Genomic DNA, 20,266 nt, shown 5'->3' on the forward strand with positions numbered 1-20,266 from the left:
TTGCTAAATATTAGTTGACCACATATGCCAGGGTTTAATTCCAGGCTCTCTATTCTGTTCCACTGGTCTTTATGTCTATTTTTGTGCCAGTACCATACTGCTTTTATTACTATGGCTTTTAGTATAGTTCAAATCAGGGAGTGTGATACCTCCAGATTTGTTCTTTTATACTCAAGATTGCATTGGCTATTTGGTGTCTTTTGTGGTTCCACACAAAATTTAGGATTGTTTCTTCTATTTCTGTGAAGAATGCCTTTTGTATTTTGATGGGGATTACATTAAATCTGTAGATGGCTTTAAGGAGTACGGCCATTTTAACAATATTAATCCTTCTCATCCATGAACGTGAGTTGTCCTAACATTATACAGATCTTTCATTTTGTTGAAATTTATTCCTACTCACTTTATTGTTTTGACGTTATTGTGAAGGGGATGGTTTTCTTTCTTTTTCAGATGCTTCATTTCCTGTAAAGGAATGTAACTAATGTCTCTTATGTTAATTTTGTATCCTGTCTCATAACTGAAATCACTGATTAATTTCAACAGTATTTTGACTAATTCTTGGGATTTTCTATATATATAGGATTGTATCTGCCTTATTTCATATCCTTGCATTGCTCCTGATCTCAAGGGAAATGTTTTCTATTTTTTTCCCCACTATGTTACCTGTAGGTATGTTATAAATGGCCCTTATTATGTTGAGGTATGTTCCTTCTACAACCAATCTGATAAGGGTTTTTAACATGAAAGGATGTTGTATTTTGCCAAATGCTTTTCCCTGACTTTATTCAGATAATCATGTGATTTTTGTCTTTCATCTTTTGAAGTGATGTATTTAATTTATTGATTTGTGTAGAGTGAACCATCTTTGCATCCTAGGGATAAATCCCATTTGGTCATGGTGTATAATCCTTTTAAAGTGTTCTTGAATTCAGTTTGCTAACATTTTGCTGCAATTTTTTCCATCTATATTCATCAGGGATATTGGTCTACAGTTTGCTTTCCTTGTGGTATCCTCTTTTCTCTTGGTATCAAAGTAATGCTGGCTTTGCAGAATGTGTTTGGAAGTGTTCCCTCCTGCACATTATTTTGGAAGAGTTTGAGGAGGATTGGTGTTAATTCTTTCTTTAAATGTTTGGTAGAATTCTGAAGTTGTGGAAATGTCTATGTTGAGAGTTTTTTGAATACTGATTCAATCTATTTACTCATTCTTGGTCTGTTCAAATTTTCTTTCTTCCTGATTCACTCTTGGTAGGTTGTGTGTTTCCAGAAATGGCATCCACTTCTCCTAGATTATGTAATTTGTTGGCATATAATTGTTTATAGTAGTCTCTTATAATTCTATGTATTTCTGTAGTATCTATATATTTCTGTAGTATCAGTTGTAATGTCTCCTCTTTCATTTCTAATTTTATTTATTCTTTCTTTCCCTTAGTCCAGGTAAGGTTTGTCAGTTTTGCTTATCTTTTCAAAGAATCAGCTCGTAGTTTTACTGATCCTTTCTATTATTGTTCTGGTCTCTATTTCATTTATTTCTGCTGTGATCCTTCTTATTTTCCTCCTTCTGCTGGCTTTGGGTTTTAATTAAATCTAGTTCTTTGGGATGTACAGTTAGGTTGTTTTTTGAGATCTTTCTAATTTTTTAATATGTGTTTATTGCTACAAATTTTCCTCTCAAAACTGCTTTTTGCTGCATACTGTAATATTTGCTATGTTGTGTTTTCATTTTCACTTACTTCAAGATAATTTTTTTCTTTTAATTTCCTCTTTCACTCAATGGTTGTTTGGAAGAGTGTTGTTTAGCTTCCATGTATCTGTACACCTTTTCACTTTCCTCTTATTATTGATTTCTAGCTTCATACCACTGTGGTCAGAAAAGACAGTTGGTATGATTTTAAGCTTCCTAAATTTGCTAATACCAAATCTACTCTCTTAAATCCCTATACCTCTTCTACAGAGTCTCTGAGAAATCTTAGCTTTGATAATTGGAATCAATAATAAGAGTAGATATAAAGACAAAGGAATACTCTGATGAGAGATGTGGTGGGAGCTCAGATGCTAACACACCCCACTCCTGTGAGTCTTATTCTTAGCTTTAAGATAAACATATAACCTCTCTGCAAGCTTTTCTTTTTTTTTTTTTTTTTTCAAGATTTATTTATTTATTTGACAGAGAGAGATAGTGAGAGAGGGGACACAAGCAAGGGGAGTGTGACAGGGAGAAGCAGGCTTCCCAATGAGCAGGGAGCCCAATGCGGGGCTCGATTCCAGGACCCTGTGGGATCATGACCTGAGCCGAAGGCAGCTTTTCTAACACCCTGAGGGAAAGAAAATTTTGCCACCAGAAATAGTAAATATTGGTCCTGATGCAGGCTCCAAACCTTGCCTTAAGCCACACAAATATAATTCCTCTGAACAGACTCAGAGTATACATTACCCATCTTCAAAGAAGATAATAATATATTTCCCCCTAAACTACAACCCTGTTAGTTATAGAACATTAGTTTTAAACTTTAACCAACAATGAAAAAAAAAAAACTTTAACAACATGGAAGGGACAGACATAGTGAAGGGCAAACACAATGGAAAAAGAGTTTGAAGAAAAACCAGAAAGAAGCCATAGAGAATGTTTCAAAAGGGAAGAAGCAGTACATGAAGTCAAATGCTAACAAAAGATCATGAAAGACCTCAACAACAAATTATCCACCGGGTTTAATAAGAAGACAATGACCCTGGAAAAGTCAGTGTTAGTGGAGTGGTGGGGAGTCAAAATCAGACTGAGATAGACTGAGGAGTCTGAAAACAGGAAAAAAAATTAGAAAAAGCAAATGAAATAGGATGAAATAGGACCTAAATAATAATGACAGGAGACACTTATATAGTATCGCTACGTGCCAGGAAATATTCTTAAGAGCACTACATATATTAACTAATGTAATTTGTACAAAATTCCAGGTTTTGTTTTGTTTTATTTTTACTATCACCATTTTAAGATGGGAAAAGTATGGAGATTTTAATGTAAGAGCACAGAGGATAAGAGGTGGAACAAAGATTAATATTTATTTTTTAATTTAATTTTTAAACAAATTTCAGATTTATAGAAAATCTGGAAGAATAAAAAGAACTTCTGAATAGTCTTCACCCAGATTCCTCAAATGTCATCACTTTACTATATTTGCTTTAGTTTTCTACATATACACAGATAGTTTGTTTTCTAAATTGATAAATGTTGTAGACTTATCCTTAAACATCAAAATACTTCATTTCAAACTTTGTAATAAAAGGAATGCTCTTATATTGATAGTAAAATGATTTAAAAATTAGGAATTTAAACACTGAACCAATACTATTACCTAATCTACAGATTTCATTTAGATTTTGCCAATTATCCCTACCAAATCCTTTATAGCAAAAGAAAATCCAAAAATACGTGTTGCATAGAGTTGTTATATCCTTTTAAACTCTCTTAATGGGAAAAAGTTCCTGAGTTCTTCTTTACATTTCATGATATTGACATTTTTAGCCAATTATTTTGTAGTATACTCTCATTTGGGTTTGTCTCATGTTTCTTCTTGATTATATTCAAGTCATTTACTTTTGACAAGAACTCAACAGACCTGATGCTAAGTTGTATTCACTATATCATATCAGAAGGTGTTTAATCCCATTTTTGGCAATGTAAACTATGTTCATTTGGTTCAGGTAACATCGGCCATGCTTCTCCATTGTAAAACTCAAAAGTCATTAATTTATGCTTTGTAATTAAGTATCTTATGAGGATATACTTTGAAACTGTACAAATATCCTCTGACTACTCAAACGTTCACCCTCTACTTTTTACCATTTGCTAATGATTCTTACCTCAATCTATTATTATTGTGATGGCTTGCAAATGGTGATACTCCAATTCCATCATTCCTTCTACATTTATTAGTTTTGCATTGTAAAAAAAAGCTTCCCTTTCTCCCTTATTCATTCATTCATTCATTCATTCATTCATTCATTCATTTCAGTGTGGCCTCAACAGATTCTTAACCTATTCATTACGCCATAATCCTTTTACTGGAATTTATTTTATTTTCCAAATTGGCCAGTGGGGGCCCCTTCAAGCTGGCTTTTGTGTTTTTCTGACATGTCTCTATCATTCTGTGAGCATTTCCTTGCTTTTTTTGCCAACAAGATGTTCCAAGATCATCTTGTTCTTTTCTTGCCCTACTTCTAAAATCAGCCATTTCTCTAGGCAGCTCTGGTTCCTTCGAGGGGTGAGTGAAATTTAAAAACCAAGGTCTACCAAAAAAGGAAAGCAGTACTACACTCTAGCACATGCACAAACCTTGAAAACATGCTAAGTTAAAGAAGCTGGAGACAAAAGGCCACTTGATGAATGATTCCATTTATATGAAATGTCCAAAATAAGCAAATCCATAGAGACAAAGTAGATTAGTAGCTGACAAGGGCTGGAGTAAAGAGAGGATCAGTTTGAGCCATGGGATTCTTGTATTGGAATGATGAACACGTACTGGTTACATAGTAGTGATGGTTGCACAACCTTATGAATATACCAAAAACTGCTAAATTATGTGAGTGAATTTTACAGTATAAAATTACATCTCAATTAAAAAAAAAAAAACAAGATCTAGGTACGCTCATTTGTATTGGGGCATTACTGCATGCAGGCCCTCTGAAAGAAATAGATGTTTGTATACTCGATATATGCACTCATGTGTACACATAAATATGTGTAGACACACACATACATGCATTTACACACTCACAGGCATCTAAAATTTATAAACCCGTAAAGTCACACTGCTATTTCCATTTCCAATCTAACACTGCAGCATTTATTGTGTCCTTCCCCTTTCTCAGATTTGTAATCCCCTTTCACAACAGTGTAAAATCTTAGAACCAGGAAGTGAATCCAGACAGTTAAGCTCTCTCAGCCACTATACTTGAAGATGTCCATTTATTTTAACAACACTATAATTTACTGACTAAAATCCAATTAAATTCAGGAAAGATCTCTTAATTGGTACTCACAGTTATACTGTCCAAGAGTTTAGCCATATGTTTAATAATTTCACCATGTTGTGCAGGTTGCATTTGCAGTAATTTCTTAATAACAACCACACTTTCAGCAACAACTATTTCTGAAAAAGAAAGATTACTCGTATTAAATATGCATAACACAATTCAAATGCAATATCCTTGGTAAAATATGAATTTAAGTTAGCAAAATATTCTACATGCCTCAAATGACTAGGTGAAAACTATAACCACGAGTATATTTCCAAACTTTGGGGGTGAACACTGTCTAAAGCAGAGAAGTATACTTTAATTTCTAACCTCTGTTGTTGCCTCCTAGCTTCTGATATCCCCCTCCAATAACTGCCTCTTTGAGTCAGAAAAGCAACGTGAGATTAGATTTTGCTGCTTGCCATAATGTTCAAGTGTCTTTGGCTTTTAACTATAACTTTCAAATACTTGATTCCTACCATATAGTGGTAATCAAATAGTTACCATACAGTTCTTTGGCACCTATAAATTACATAGTGGTAATCAAACATCTATAATCTAAATAACTTTTTTCCGATTCTAAAGAAAACAGCAAACTAAGAATAAAAAATTCCTTAAGTAATATGTCCAGAAAAGTGAGTACTGAGGATCATTAGCAGTAAGAAAGGTATTACTATAGAAATAGCACTGACTTCAGAGCGAGAAAGAGTGGGCTTAATGTGCTGGATTGTTTCCATTTGTCCCATGAATCCACTCTCTGTCTTTCCTGACTCACTCTGTGCCCTTAGGGGTTGACCTTTGCAGATTGCATCAACCAGACTCCCTTGTCCCTGGCTTCCAGCTCTGTTTGGCTGATAGGAAGCACCAGCAGGAGATCAGGGGGCAGGAGGACAGAATTTTTGCTATCATGGATCTCTATTGCCAGGTCTCCCTGGTAACGTGTGCATTCCTCTCTGATAGTTTCAGTTCTTCTGAATGGCTCTCGCCTGCTGAGTCTGGAAACTGCTCCCACTCCTCACACCCTTTCCCTTCAATTCTAGATATGATAAAGGGGCTTCCCCCGCCGCTAGCCTGTTAGCCCAAGGATGTTAAATCATACCTTCTTGGTTTCTCTTAATCCTGCCCACATCTTATAAACAGTTCCTTCACTAAATTCTCTTCAATCATCCCTTTTAAGTGTGCCATCTGTTTCTTGCCAGGGCCTTAACTAATATAATAATTGGTCCTGGGAGTGGCTCCAAGGAAGCAGATCCTGAAACTGGGATTCTAAGATTGAGTTATCACACTGAAGTGGCTAATCACTGGTCCAGAGTTACATTTTTGGTGGCACCAGCAGAGAACTGTAATCTAATTAGCCAGAGCACCTAAACTTATGGAATGACTCTTATATAAACAATTATTAATGCTACTGATGCCAAATAAATAAATCTACAATGCCTTTACTTATTATTTTGACATTTTTTATTAATAGGGCTTCATGGACAGTAGAGATTCCCCTGGCATACATTACAAAGGTTTATCTTAATATTATACTGGAAATACCATGATTTGTGTTGTTATTCTTTTCTCTGAAATATATTTTCTTATCTAGCTCCCTTTAAGAATACAAGTAAAATTTTTATCATTTTAATCATCATTAAACATATGTATTTCAAACTATCTCTTTCTTCAGAATGATAAATTGATGGTGATACAATGCTTTAGTTTATATGATATAATATATACTTCTTTGTCTTCTATAGTAACATACAATAGGTACCTTATTCTCATTATTTTAAAGATGAAAAGAGAGAAATGCACTAGAATTATATGACTTTGTCAAGAATTCAGAATGTACCATTTCATCTCTAAATTCTAAGTTAAGAGGTACAGCTATTACTTATACAAAGACCACTGCTTTGAGCTTTGATGAAAACAAAGATTAAGATCCTGACTTTCTCAGACTTTAGTAAGAAAAATTAAAAGTAATTACTATGCAAAGTAAAACACAGTAAATGTGGTTTTAAGAATCCATTGTATAAAAATTTTTATTTTTAAAATATATTATTGTAAAACTAGAGCAAGAGAAAAATATTGTATAATTTTAATTATACACATGGAGAGGCAGGATTGGCTATAGTTGAAAAATATATTTGGCATCATTTATCCTTTGATGCTATATTCCTTTCCGACTGTTGTTATAATTACCACAAATTCAGTGACTTAACATAACACAAATTCAGCATCTTACAGTCAGAAGTTAACGGTTTAGACCTTATGGCGCTAAAAGCAAGATGTCAATAGGACTACCTCTCTGTGGAGGTTCTAGGAGAAAATCCATTCTTTGCCTTTTCCAACTTCTACAGTTTGCCCACATTCCTTGGCTCAAGGCTCCAATCTCTGCTTCTGACATCTGACTTTGACTTTCCCCTTCCCTTAAAAGGACCTTTTGATCTCCATCTCAAGAATCTTAATCACATCTGCTAAGTCCCTTCTGCCATGGAAGGTAACATATTCACAGGTTCTGGGCATAAGAACCTGGACGTCTTTGGCAGGGGTCATTATTCTGCCTACCCCATGTGCTCTCTCATCCCTTCACGTAATTCCACCCTACTTTTCCTTTATGCTTTCTCCTGTTTTTCAAAGACCACAGGAGTGCGGTGCTGCTCTACAAGAAGCACAAAGCGATCCTGGGTTCTGGACCTTTCCTAGCTTCCTCCTGGTCCTTAACAAAACTTAAGGGTCCTTACTCTAAGAAATACAGCCTACTATTTTTTTTTTATTTAACTTCATTTTGCTAAGAACACTTAACTTGACATCTACCCTCATACCAAACTTTATTTACAATACATTATTGTTGATTATAGGTACAATGTTGCACAGCAAATCTCTAGAGCTTATTCAACTTATTTAACTGAAACATTACGTTTGCTGTTTAGTAATTCCCTATTTTCCTTCCCCCCACTCCTGGCTATTGCCATTCCACTTTCTGATTCTATGAATTTGGGTATTTTAGATACCTCACACAAGTGGAATCATTCAGTATTTGGCTTTTTGTGGCAGGTTTATTTCACTTAGCTTATGTCTTCAAGGTTACTACAGTCTACTATTACCCTCATTTTGCAAATGAAGAATCTGAAGCACGGGGAGATTGAGTAATTTACTCAAGATAACATTAACATTCAAACATAGGTAGTCTAATGCTGCATGCAAACTGATAGCCCCCAACAGAGTAGTGGTCAATACATAGAAAAACTGTATATACTTGTTTTATATTATTGCCTCCCTTCATTAGACTGTTAACTCTGTGAAGGCAGGAACCTTTTATAGGCTGAATGAGTATCTTATTCATCTATTCAACATTTACCAAATATCCCAACGTATTCAAGTTCTTAATAAATGTTTACTGAATTATATAAAATGAAACGAAACAAAAAATAGTCCTCTTCACCAATCTTAGTCAAAGGAAAGGTTATTCAGACAAGCAAATTTTGCTAATATGTTACCCGAAGTAAATTACCTTAGAGAATTAAATTATCCTAAGCCAAACGGAATGCATATTTCTCATAAAGGTCCTTGAGAAATTTGTCAAATTAATCTTAGATGGTGGTAGTGAACTATTTTAGGCAAGGTTCAAATCTGCCTAGAAAAGTCCTCTCCATGTCAAGAAGGGAGAAGTCAGTAACATTTAAAAAACAGAAACAAAAAAACCTACAGGTCTAAAAACAATGTGTTAAATACATGTAAAAAACAATGCAGCCTAAATGCTGTCCCCAAGGTTTTAAGATACATTATCTGAACAGATGACAAGATATTTGTATTAACATAAAATCAAGACTCACAGATCCTAAAGATTTTAAAGAAACTGGGGCCTCATTCTAGATACCTATTCCTAAGAGCAGATCTTTTAATAGGAGAAGAAAGGAGCTCTGTTGTTAGGACTGGCCATTTTAAAGTTAAAAATATTATTACTTTCTTTAATGCTACTGATTTTAATATAAATATTCTCCTCATCTGTTTTAGTACTTTTAATGAGGTTTCCAAACTACAAAAGTATAGCTCACAAGAAAAAGAATTAAAGAATCAGAGACTATAGGCTAATGATGATTATGTAACCAAAATCTGGACAATACAATTTATGTTTCTAAATATTCAAACTGAGGGAAAAAAGCCATTGTTATAATGACAGTTTTGATTTACCAAAAACAAAAGACTAAATATAAAAATTTCAGAGTTTAAATTAGTAAATCCTCTTACTTTTAAGAGTGAATATAGATTATATTAATCTCCCATCACCTAATTATAAAACAATCTATTCTTCCCTTCAAAGTGTTACTGGGGTAGAATATTCATCTTTCAAATCAAAGTCAATAAAAAATATTTTTCAAGAAATTAATATATTACAAAACTGAAGTAGAGATAATTGCTTCAACTTGAAAATCTGATATGAGAAAAAACGGTCAAAAACTAAAATTCAGAAACCTTGAATATATTTTGTATTTAAAAGAACTAATGAGTGTTCTAACTAATTTGTAGTACTTTTGCATGCAACTAAATTTTAAAAGAATAATTACCCTGGTAAGTCCTGGTTCATCATCTTTAATGTTCCAAAATATTTTCCCAAGAAATGTGTCATACGTAATCAAATAAAAAGTCATGAATAAGATATAGGAAATAAAACATGTTTTTCAACTCACATTTTAAAGTGTGACACAGAAATAGAGACAAAAAGGATGAAAAGTAAAAATAGGTAAAATGAACGACATTTAGCATCCTAATCTCCTCTAGTTACCTTCTATAGTCAAATTTTTTAAAAAAAATCTATTGCCTTGATAATTTTTGTTGCCACTTAGTTTTAATATTCCATGTAGAAAAATGTTCTATCCATCATATTATCTTGAGTTTACAGGACTGAAGATTATAATTTTATGTTCACAATAAAAAAAAATCACTCTTAATTGGGCTAAATTTTGTTTCAGTTTTTTCATTAGAAATAGTTATCACCATGGCATAGTTTTCTAAAAAGAGATCTACATGTGGGAATTGATAATTAGGGGTAACATAGTTACTGTAGTGAAAATACAAATAATAAAAGTAAAATATAAATATAATCAATTTTATGTTACTTATGTTGCTATGTCACATATGCGTATGTCTAAATATGACATAATTATACTTAGAATTCCACAAATCATTTTAATGATTTTACACAGAAAATTGAGCTTTTCCTAAAAACAATCTGTTTTAATCAAATATACAATTATAATAAAAATCATCTACATAAATTATTATAAAGGTGAAAGTTGACTATCTCCAAATGGCTTTCCTATTCTAAAGCCATACCACAGAAATAACTGACATTTTACCACAGAAGAATATGAAAACTAGATTATGCATTTTACTGGTTATCACCTATCCAGTTTTACAAAATGTTTAGATGTTGTTTGGCTTAAAAACACAAAGCTGTTGCAAACCGATAACTTTTAAATTGAGTTTAATATTGAATATAAAATTATTAGATGAATTTCTGAAAAAACTTTGAAGGTACATACTAAAACATGCTTTCTTGATCTAGCCACTTTTCCATGTTATAGTCATTTGCCTGGTTTTAGCACCCTCTGCAGGTGAAACAATATTATACATGACTTATGTGTCATTAAAAGCAGTAAAATAGAACCTTTGTGGAAAGGGTATAATGAAGGTGATTAAACTGTGAAGAAATAAAATAAACAAATTACACTTTCTTCGTTCTATTTAGGAAAAACAAATACTGTCTGGAAGTTTATTATCTAATTTACTAAAACAACACAAAAGTGTGTGTTGTGTGCATGTGTCTTTGTATTTCAAGGATAAAATGCTACTCTCAACACGACCATGCTACTGACATACACGAAACAATAAAATGCAATGTTAAAAAATGTTACAATTTGAAGATCATGCCAAGAACACTCAAATGATAAATTACTTGAAAATAAAATGAAATTGTCAACTTACCATCTCTGTTGGACAACAAACATACCAGGCCATTGAGGCATGTATCAGTGACTTCTGAGATGTTGGTTGCACATCTGCCTATAGTTTGAATAGTGGCTGCTGCAAATTGTTTATCCTGGCTTTTCACATAGGTCTAGAAAATATCATTTCAATTAGTTTATACTTTGGTACCATCAAGTGAACAAAAAGATATATTAAGTTTTGCCAAAAATATAAATCTTATAATATATAATATTCTCATTTATATGCACAACAGGTCCAACTAATGATTTAGCTTAATTTAATTTTGTTTTTTTTACTTAAAGAATGTGCCTAGGGAAGAGGCACATTTTCAAGCCAGGTTCATTCACCTGTGGCCACAGAGGCTTGTGACTCCAAAACAGATAGTGGGGAGCAGTCACCCAAAGACAGCAATTAGCTTAAGTGCAAGGTTGAAAGAGATGATGAGAACTCTCTCTTTGGAGGTTTCAGTTCATTTAACCAGCAGCATCTGTGAATCTATGAAAAAAAGGGTTGCTTTTTCAGAGACACTAAATCTAAAGTTGGGAGAAGAGGAGGAAAAGGACAAATATACTAATGACAAACATTTTCAAAATGGTATCTGAATGGTAGTAAAACTATGATAGCTACAATGAGCAGTATTTCAATAAAGACTTTAAAAATACTGTTTGTAACAAAATACCATACTTTTGAAAGAGATCTTCTTTAAAAGAATGTTTTAAAAACATACTGTAAACTATGTATTTATATAAACTTAAAAAGAAATCACTGTTTAACAACAGGAAGTTAAAAGATCTTTACAAAATTTAATACAGCCCTAAAGAATTTCACTTTGATTATAACTTTAATTTAAAAACTGAGCTTTTATTGTTTACAGAAATATACTTTAAATATGCATATCTATATTTATATATTATAATGTATGTAAACAAAATTTAAAATCCCATTTTCAACTGAATATTTATTTATTTATTTATTTTTTGGTCGGCTTTACTCCCAATGTGGGGCTTGAACTCATGACCTTGAAATCAACTGTCACATGCTCTACTGACTGAACCAGCCAAGGATCCCTCAACTGAAATTTTTTTTTTTAAAGATTTTATTTATTCATTTGACAGAGAGAGACAGCCAGCGAGAGAGGGAACACAAGCAGGGGGAGTGGGAGAGGAAGAAGCAGGCTCCCAGTGGAGGAGCCCGACGTGGGGCTCGATCCCAGAACGCCAGGATCATGCCCTGAGCTGAAGGCAGATGCCCAACGACTGAGCCACCCAGGAGCCCCCTCAACTGAAATTTTTTAAAAAAGATTCCCAACCTCAAATGAGACGTACATAATGTAGAATTAGCATTATGGTTATTTAACATGCCAAAAAGGATGTACATTTAAATGGTGCCAAAATGACAAATGGAAGAGAAAATCTAAGGATATCTAAAACCATACAAATTTTGTGAGAACAGTACCAAGTACAGGATTAAATATTCAAGAAATAAATTACACAAATTCTCTTAGTTCCATGTAGGAAAGATCAATTGTATTTAAACCACTTCCCAGTTAATGACCTAATCTCCTCAATTAGGAAAAATAAGTCTTCGGAAAATTCTCTATTTTACTCATAAAGTTATTTTCATAAGTAAACTGTACACACCTATAAATATAACCCATAAACCACACAAATGAGGTACAAATACTGACAGTGATAAAAGTGGATACATAAAGAAAGAATAAGTCTAGCTGAACAATGGACCTTCTTGAAAATTCTGATATTAACTGAAATGGCTAGATCACCAATAGTTTGAAATAGGTCCAATGTGTCACCTCTGTATAACTAAACAATGCCATAAAATTGCCTGAGATTCACTGCCTACATCCCCAGTAAACTTGACCTAAGCTGGAAGTTGATAGCAAAAGGACACCCAAACAGATTACCTACAATAAGAAAAGGGACAAACAGAAACAATGAGACACAAATTAAAAAATAAAAAAAAAAAAAAATAAAAGCAAACTTTTAAAAATGAAGTAAAAATGAAATCCAAGCAATGTTCTATAGCTATGAATTACTGGATAAAAACTTGAGATACTCTATTTTCTGGCATATACAAATATAAGATGACTGGGTATCCAAAACATCCTAATTTTTTGAATTATTTATTTACTTTGGGGGGGCAGAGCGAGAAAGAGAGAGAGAATCTTAAGCAGACTCCACACCCAGTGTGGAGCCCAAAAATGGGGCTCCATCTCACAACCCTAAAATCATGACCTTAGCCAAAATCAAGAGTTGGATGCTTAACCAACTGAGTCACCCAGGCACCCCAAAGCATCCTAATTTTACAAGGAATTCTTCTAGAAAAATACATGGCATGAAAGTACAGCAACTCCAGTTATAAAATTACAAATTATGGACATACTATAATATTCTACTACTCCTGTTAAAAGTATAAGATCACACAGTTAAAAAAAAATACAATATCGATTTAGTTAAAAGGAAATTTAATATGGGTATACAGGAGGATTATAGTAACAAAATAAATAAAATCTGTAAAAGTTGGGAGTTAACAAAAATTGTGATTTGCATGTAGCATGTGGTATATTTTTACTAAGAGAACTGCTGATGAGGTACAAAATTCATAAAACTGATATTAGGTTTTCTATTGCTATCCTCTACCACTAAGTCTCCAGAGTTGACTCCTCCATCTTAAAGGGCATATATCCATGAGATAATTTTTGGATAATATTTTTTAAGGGTGTGTAGCTGGGAGGCACCTCATCCATAAGCATTAAGGATTTTAAAAAGTACAACAAAACAAAACAAAAACAATGATAAAAACATCATGATAGGAGCAATTTTAGACTAAAAATACAACAAAACAAAAAAACAATGATAAAAACATCATGATAGGAGCAATTTTAGACTAAAAATACATACAAAAATACTATCTGAAAGAGTGATTGGTCAATTTCAATTAAACAGGACAACCAGATAAGAAGTGAAGCCACTTTCAGGAATGCAGAGTATGGAATGGACTAGTGATGATGACAGCACAGAGACACAGAATCCTTACCAGTAACATAATTAAAACAAACAAACAAACAAACAAACAGTTATAATCCAGTCTTTCAAATTCTATGAAAACATGAAAGGGACTACTATTTCATTTCCCTTAAGTTTTAAATTTCTAGTTAATGTTTATTCATGAAAATGTATAAATTTCTTAGTTCTCAATCTTGTCCCAAATCACTGTTTAACAAATTACCTATCTGTAAATTGAAAAAGATGTATATATGACTGTAAACCAAACAAATGTTTCAGAAGTTATTTTATAATCAGCACTGTATACGAACCTGAAATTCTCGGAGAAGAGTTGATATGTTGGCTTCATTTGCCAAGTTTGTCAAAATTTCAAGCTACAGTAGAAAAAAGAGACAGTAGCATTGTAAAACACACACAAAAAAAGGATTAATAAAGACCAGGCATTTAATAGAAAGGTAATTTTTGTTTTTAAAAAGTGACACTGTTAGAAATGTCATGAGGCATTATACCCTTCTGGTAAATTTTGTCTTCCTACATCTCCAAAAAGAGAACAGGTAATTACATATGCTTAAAAAACAATTAGGAAAAAGAGAATCCTACATCTTCCCTGTTTGTCCCAACTTTACAATTTATATCAAATTAACCTAAACAATTTAAGGTAGTTTGGCACTTTTTTTCCTTTATTAATAAGGTTAGAAAACAACTTGCCCTCCATGTAATACCTGTGTTTTCTAGATACCAATTCTTTTGATTTGTTCTCATTCATCCTACCATCCCAAATATTTGGACATTTTAATTCTCTCTTCCGGATTCAGAGTTTTAAGAATATGCAATTAAAAGTCTATCTCCAATAGGCTCACTAAAAAAATTTCAGTTCTTCCTCATAAAAAAATATTCAAATAATCTGAACGAAAGCATAAAAAAGGAAAAATGAACAGAGAACAGAAGGGACAAATAGAAAACAAAACACAAGATGTATGTGTGGTGTATATATATATATATATATATATATATACACACAGCCATATCAGTAATTATATTAAAAATAAATGGTCTAAACACTCCAATTAAAAGGGATAGATTGTAGAAGTTCTTTATATATTTTGAGTATGAGTCATTTTTTGGATATATGTACTGGGAATATTTTTCCCCAGATTACCGCTTCACTTTGCATTTTATTTTGATGAAAACATTTTCATTCTTCATATAATTTTTAAAAAACAATTTCATATAGAAAGGGTAAAAAGAACTATTTTGAGCTGAGTCACTGGAGAGTTGCCAATCGGACACCACATCGTCCCAAAAGCTTCTGCATATATCCCCTACAAACAAGGACATTGTCCTACAGAACACAATAGAATCAAGAAAATCAAGAAATTAACGCTTATACATACATCCATACAATCATCACTCCCATTTAAGTTTCATTAATTATCTCAATCATATATAATAAAAGGATCCAATTCAATATCAGATATTGTACTCAATAGTTTTATCTTTAGTCTCCTTTGGCCTGAAAGTTTCTCAATCTTTCTTTTGACCTTCTCAATCTTGACATTTTTGATAACTGCAAACCACTTATTTTCTAAAACATCCTACAATTTGGAAGTGTATTAGATTTCCTTATGATTAAACCCAGTTTCTATGTGAATAACCAATCATCCCAATATATGCTGAAAGTCCATCCTTTCCACACTGGTTTGTAAGGTCTCCTCTATTATATAGTACATCTTCATATACATGGATGTTTCCACGGTTTCTATTCTACCCCACTTATTTTTCTGTCTAAATATCATTGTTCTAATTATAATAACTTTATATCCCTATGTTCTCTAATGTAGTTATTATTCCCTCCCTGAACACAAACTCTTTCATCATCTCTGTTAGCACAAATTCTTTTCTCCTACTCCCAACCCTACATCCACCTCCCATTCAATCTACCAACCAAGAACAAAAAAATTCGCAAAAATATTATTCTTTTAAGATCTAGTCACACATCAACTTTTCCACGAGTCTTTCCTAAATCCTAGGGAATTAACCCCATTTTTCTGTTCTGCACAGTACTCAATTCAAATCTCTAAAATATCACTTGAAAACCACATAGTGCTGAAATTATCTGTTTGTCTCTCTGTCCAGTATACGATGGGTTATTCAAGGTGCAGGTAGCACATATAAACTTTGTATTATTAGGATGCAGCAGTAACTGGATATAATAATTAAGTTCAGAAAGCATAAAGAAAATCCCTAAATGTATATCCATGTTTTTGAAAAAGCAGATCTCCATTTTGCAGATGCTAGAAGCTACAAGCAGTATCTTCAAAGTAAAGATGTACTAAGGGTACCTGAAAAATAAAAGCATGTGTACCTTCAGTGTCTTGATCATAGTTGGATCAGTTGACCGAACATAGAAACTCTTCAGATAAGGTTCAAACATACCCTAGATTATAAAAAGAAATATATAAATACATTTATGGTACTAATGCATTCATTTCTCTCTTGAATTATGTGTTCACAATTTACATACCTTTCTTTGAATTGACATAGTTGCTATATTCTGTAGGACAATATACTGTACTTCCCTAAAAATTAAAGGAGAATTTTCACTGGATATATTTTCCAATTAAGTACCTTTACGTAAACAGTATATTAAAAAAATCAAAACAGTAAGTTTCATACTGAATTCAAATATTAAAAAGTTTTTAGTAAATTTTAGATATTTATGTCTTCTTTTTAAACACATTTTCCTATAAACTACTACTAAGTAAGATTTGATTCATCATGAGGAAAAGTTAAAACCTATTTTACAATACTGTATTCCTAAGATATAAAGCCAATACTACAGCTGCTCTGAACACATGCAAGGAAGGTATTCTTAGGGCTAACAGAATAAACATGACCATAGCATTAACACAAACTCTTGATTAGATGCTCATTGTGTTACTCAGTTCTAACCAGAGTGAAAACACAGATTCAAAAAAAAAAAAAAGAAGAAGTCGTGTTCTTTTATGTCCAAATATCTAAAAAATGAAGGTAGAAGTGACTCTGGTATAAAGCTTCATGTGAAAGATGCATTCCAGAATCTTCTGATAACCTTTGAACTAGTTACAGAAAAGAAAAATTACTGAGCTGAGAAAAAGGAAAAGAATGACCATGTATAGAGACAAGAAAGATTAGGAACACAAAGGATCTCACTAAGGAATGGCAAAAGTCAGTCTAGGGCTAATTTGCTGTGGCACTAAGGTCATGTTACAGACAAAAACATGCATCTTTTCCACCCAACTCTATTAGCAGAAGTAAGCACTCAATGAAAGAAACTTTTAATTTAAAATAACTAATTATAACAAAATATTCAGGGTAAGCTAAATAGCTGAAACTATGTTATAATCCTAAAACACAGAAAACAAAACAATGACAAAAATCTGATCTTAGGGGCGTCTGGGTGGCTCAGTCATTAAGCGTCTGCCTTCAGCTCAGGGCATGATCCCAGAGTCCTGGGATCGAGCCTTGCATCCTCGCATCGGGCTCCCTGCTCTGCTGGGAGCTTGCTTCTTCCTCTCCCACTCCCCCTGCTTGTGTTCCCTCTCTCGCTGGCTGTCTCTCTCTCTCTGTCAAATAAATAAATAAATAAAATCTTAAAAAAAAAAATCTGATCTTAAACCTTGTCAAAATATTTTCAATCTCTTTGAGCTTGAGTTTAAAAGAAATTTTATATTTATCATGAACTTAGAGATAAATTATATAAAGGCTTGTATGATGATTCCTTAAGTATGAAATCTTACAGATAGAACACAGAGTCATGTAATAAATGTCTGAAAGACAGATTACATTTGTTCAAACATTACTTTTGAAGGAATACAAAAGAAAAAACAAAATCATGTCCTACCTATTACTACGAAGTAAACGCACCAGTGATTTAGAAATAATGCCAACTTCAGATTTTGGTGATATGTGCCAATACAGCTGAGCAACTGCCATAACCACCTAAAAGATAAAGTATGAAAACAGTAAGAACATTTAACATGGGAGCAATTTACAGTTTCCAAGTACATTCTCACATATTGTTCACTCCTACAAAATTCCTGTGAAGATGAATATCCTGCTACCCTGTAAAGCAGGCTGAACAGTGTCCTCCCAAGAATTTGTAACTACCCTCAGAATGTGACCTTACCCAGATAAAAGTCTTTGCAGATATTATTAAGGTAATGATGGAGATGAGATCACACTGGATTAGGGTGGGCCCCAAATCCAATGAGTGTCCTTATAAAAGACAGAAAAGAACACACAGGGACACAGAGAAGGCAGTGTAAAGATGGAGGCGGAGACTGGAGTGATGAATCTATAAGCCATTGAGTGTGGAACTGCTGGCAACCACTATAAACTAGCGAAAAGCAGTTTCTCCCTAAAGCCACCAAAAGGAGGCAACCCTTTGATGCCTTGATTTTGGACTTCCACTTTCTCACCGAAAAGTGAGAAAACACATTTGTTTTGTTTTTTTTTAAAGATTTTATTTATTTATTTGACAGAAAGAGAGACAGTCAGCGAGAGAGGGAACACAAGCAGGGGGAGTGGGAGAGGAAAAAGCAGGCTCCCAGCGGAGCAGGGAGCTTGATGCGGGGCTCAATCCCAGAACCCTGGGATCATGCCCTGAGCCAAAGGCAGACGCTTAACGACTGAGCCACCCAGGCGCCCCCATTTCTGTCATTTTAATTCACCTGGTTTGTGGTAATTTGTTATGACAGCCCCAGGAAACTAATACATTCTCAGAAAAGAAAATAGATGTTATCAGAAAACAGATGTTAAATGAACTACCCAAAGTCTGCCAGTCAGTACACAGCAAAGCTTTACATAACACTCCAAACCCCATACTCTTCTGCTGTTGCTCTGAGATTGGGAATATTTTGAAAGTTGTAAGTATGCCTTTCCAAATGAAGCCCAGATACTTTTGGAAAAGTAATAAGTTGAAAATTTTAAAAATCAGTACATTAAAATTATAATTAAATGAACTCTATTAAAACAATTCCTCTAAAACAGCACCATTTGAAGTAATTTTTTTTTTTCAAAATACAGAACCTTAAAAAGTCTTTGCTTCAAAGCCATTATAAGGGTGATGAGAACTTCTGTCATACAATATAAGAGTACTGTTTCCCCTACATGCCTCTACACTTAGATCCAGAAATCAAAAGTCCAAACTGAAAAGTGATCCAATGCAGAGTTTCATGTGTGACAAATGCAAAGAGAGTTTAAAAAAACAAACAAACAGGGGTGCCTGGGTGGCACAGCGGTTAAGCGTCTGCCTTCGGCTCAGGGCGTGATCCCGGCGTTCTGGGATCGAGCCCCACATCAGGCTCTTCTGCTATGAGCCTGCTTCTTCCTCTCCCACTCCCCCTGCTTGTGTTCTCTCTCTCACTGGCTGTCTCTATCTCTGTCGAATAAATAAATTTAAAAAATCTTTAAAACAAAAAACAAAAAAACCAAACAAAAACAAAAACCTTTTTTTCCCACAGAGTCCCAAATTTACTGTTGTTTGGCACTTTGTTATACTTTTTTTTTTTTACAACGCTGATTTATAGCTTTCAGATATTACTTGAGAATTTGAGGAATTTAAGGATATTTTATTTCTTCACTTGTGATCCACAAATACACTGTAATTACAGAACAAACTCTCCTAAATTTAAAGTCTTATAAAATAAGGGCTCCTGGGTGGCTCTGTCGGTTAAGCGTCTGCCTTTGGCTCAGGTTGTGATCTCAGGATCCTGGGATTGAGCCCCACGCCAGGCTCCCTGCTCAACAGGGAGTCTGCTTCTCCTTCTACCCCTCCCCCCATCTCATGCTCACGTGCGTGCACTCTCTCTCTCTCTCATAAATAAAACTATTTTTTAAATGTTGAAGAAAATAAAAAATAAAATCTTATAAAATAAAATCTCTATGACTGACTTAATCTACAAGTAGGTGATTGTCATTTTTATAAATATTAAAGTATACAGTTGGCTAATAAGTATTAGTATAAATAGAAAAGAAAGTGAAACTTAATTGTATTGTATTTTACAGAAATTAATTAAGCCCTTTTCTATTAAAAGTAGTCCAATGCTACTGGCAAGAAGGTAAACTGTACTTTCTGTATATGTCAATGCTTTTAAGATTCTAGATGCCACTCAGTATGTCATCTCTTCTAATGTATTAATTAGGACACTCCCTCAATCCCACAAGGGGTACATACTTTTCATTTCCCCTAGTATTTACAAACCTAAAAA

General features: G+C 33.5%; 1 protein-coding gene across 3 annotated transcripts in view; it reads right to left on the reverse strand.

Moving 5' to 3' along the window:
* The window catches only part of AP3B1 (adaptor related protein complex 3 subunit beta 1), a 248,578-nt gene that overhangs the window by 124,524 nt on the left and 103,788 nt on the right, over positions 1 to 20,266 (reverse strand). For all 3 annotated transcript variants that reach the window (XM_044384102.3, XM_026498740.4, XM_057307051.1), the window contains exons 9-14: positions 17,899 to 17,996; positions 16,540 to 16,594; positions 16,381 to 16,452; positions 14,327 to 14,389; positions 10,990 to 11,122; positions 5,041 to 5,150 (exon numbers count right to left, since the gene is read on the reverse strand). In XM_044384102.3, the coding sequence (XP_044240037.1) occupies positions 5,041 to 5,150; positions 10,990 to 11,122; positions 14,327 to 14,389; positions 16,381 to 16,452; positions 16,540 to 16,594; positions 17,899 to 17,996 (531 nt within the window). The remainder of the gene's footprint in view (positions 1 to 5,040; positions 5,151 to 10,989; positions 11,123 to 14,326; positions 14,390 to 16,380; positions 16,453 to 16,539; positions 16,595 to 17,898; positions 17,997 to 20,266) is intronic.

This window comes from Ursus arctos, unplaced genomic scaffold (genome assembly GCF_023065955.2).
Source record: "Ursus arctos isolate Adak ecotype North America unplaced genomic scaffold, UrsArc2.0 scaffold_5, whole genome shotgun sequence".
Taxonomy (NCBI): domain Eukaryota; kingdom Metazoa; phylum Chordata; class Mammalia; order Carnivora; family Ursidae; genus Ursus; species Ursus arctos.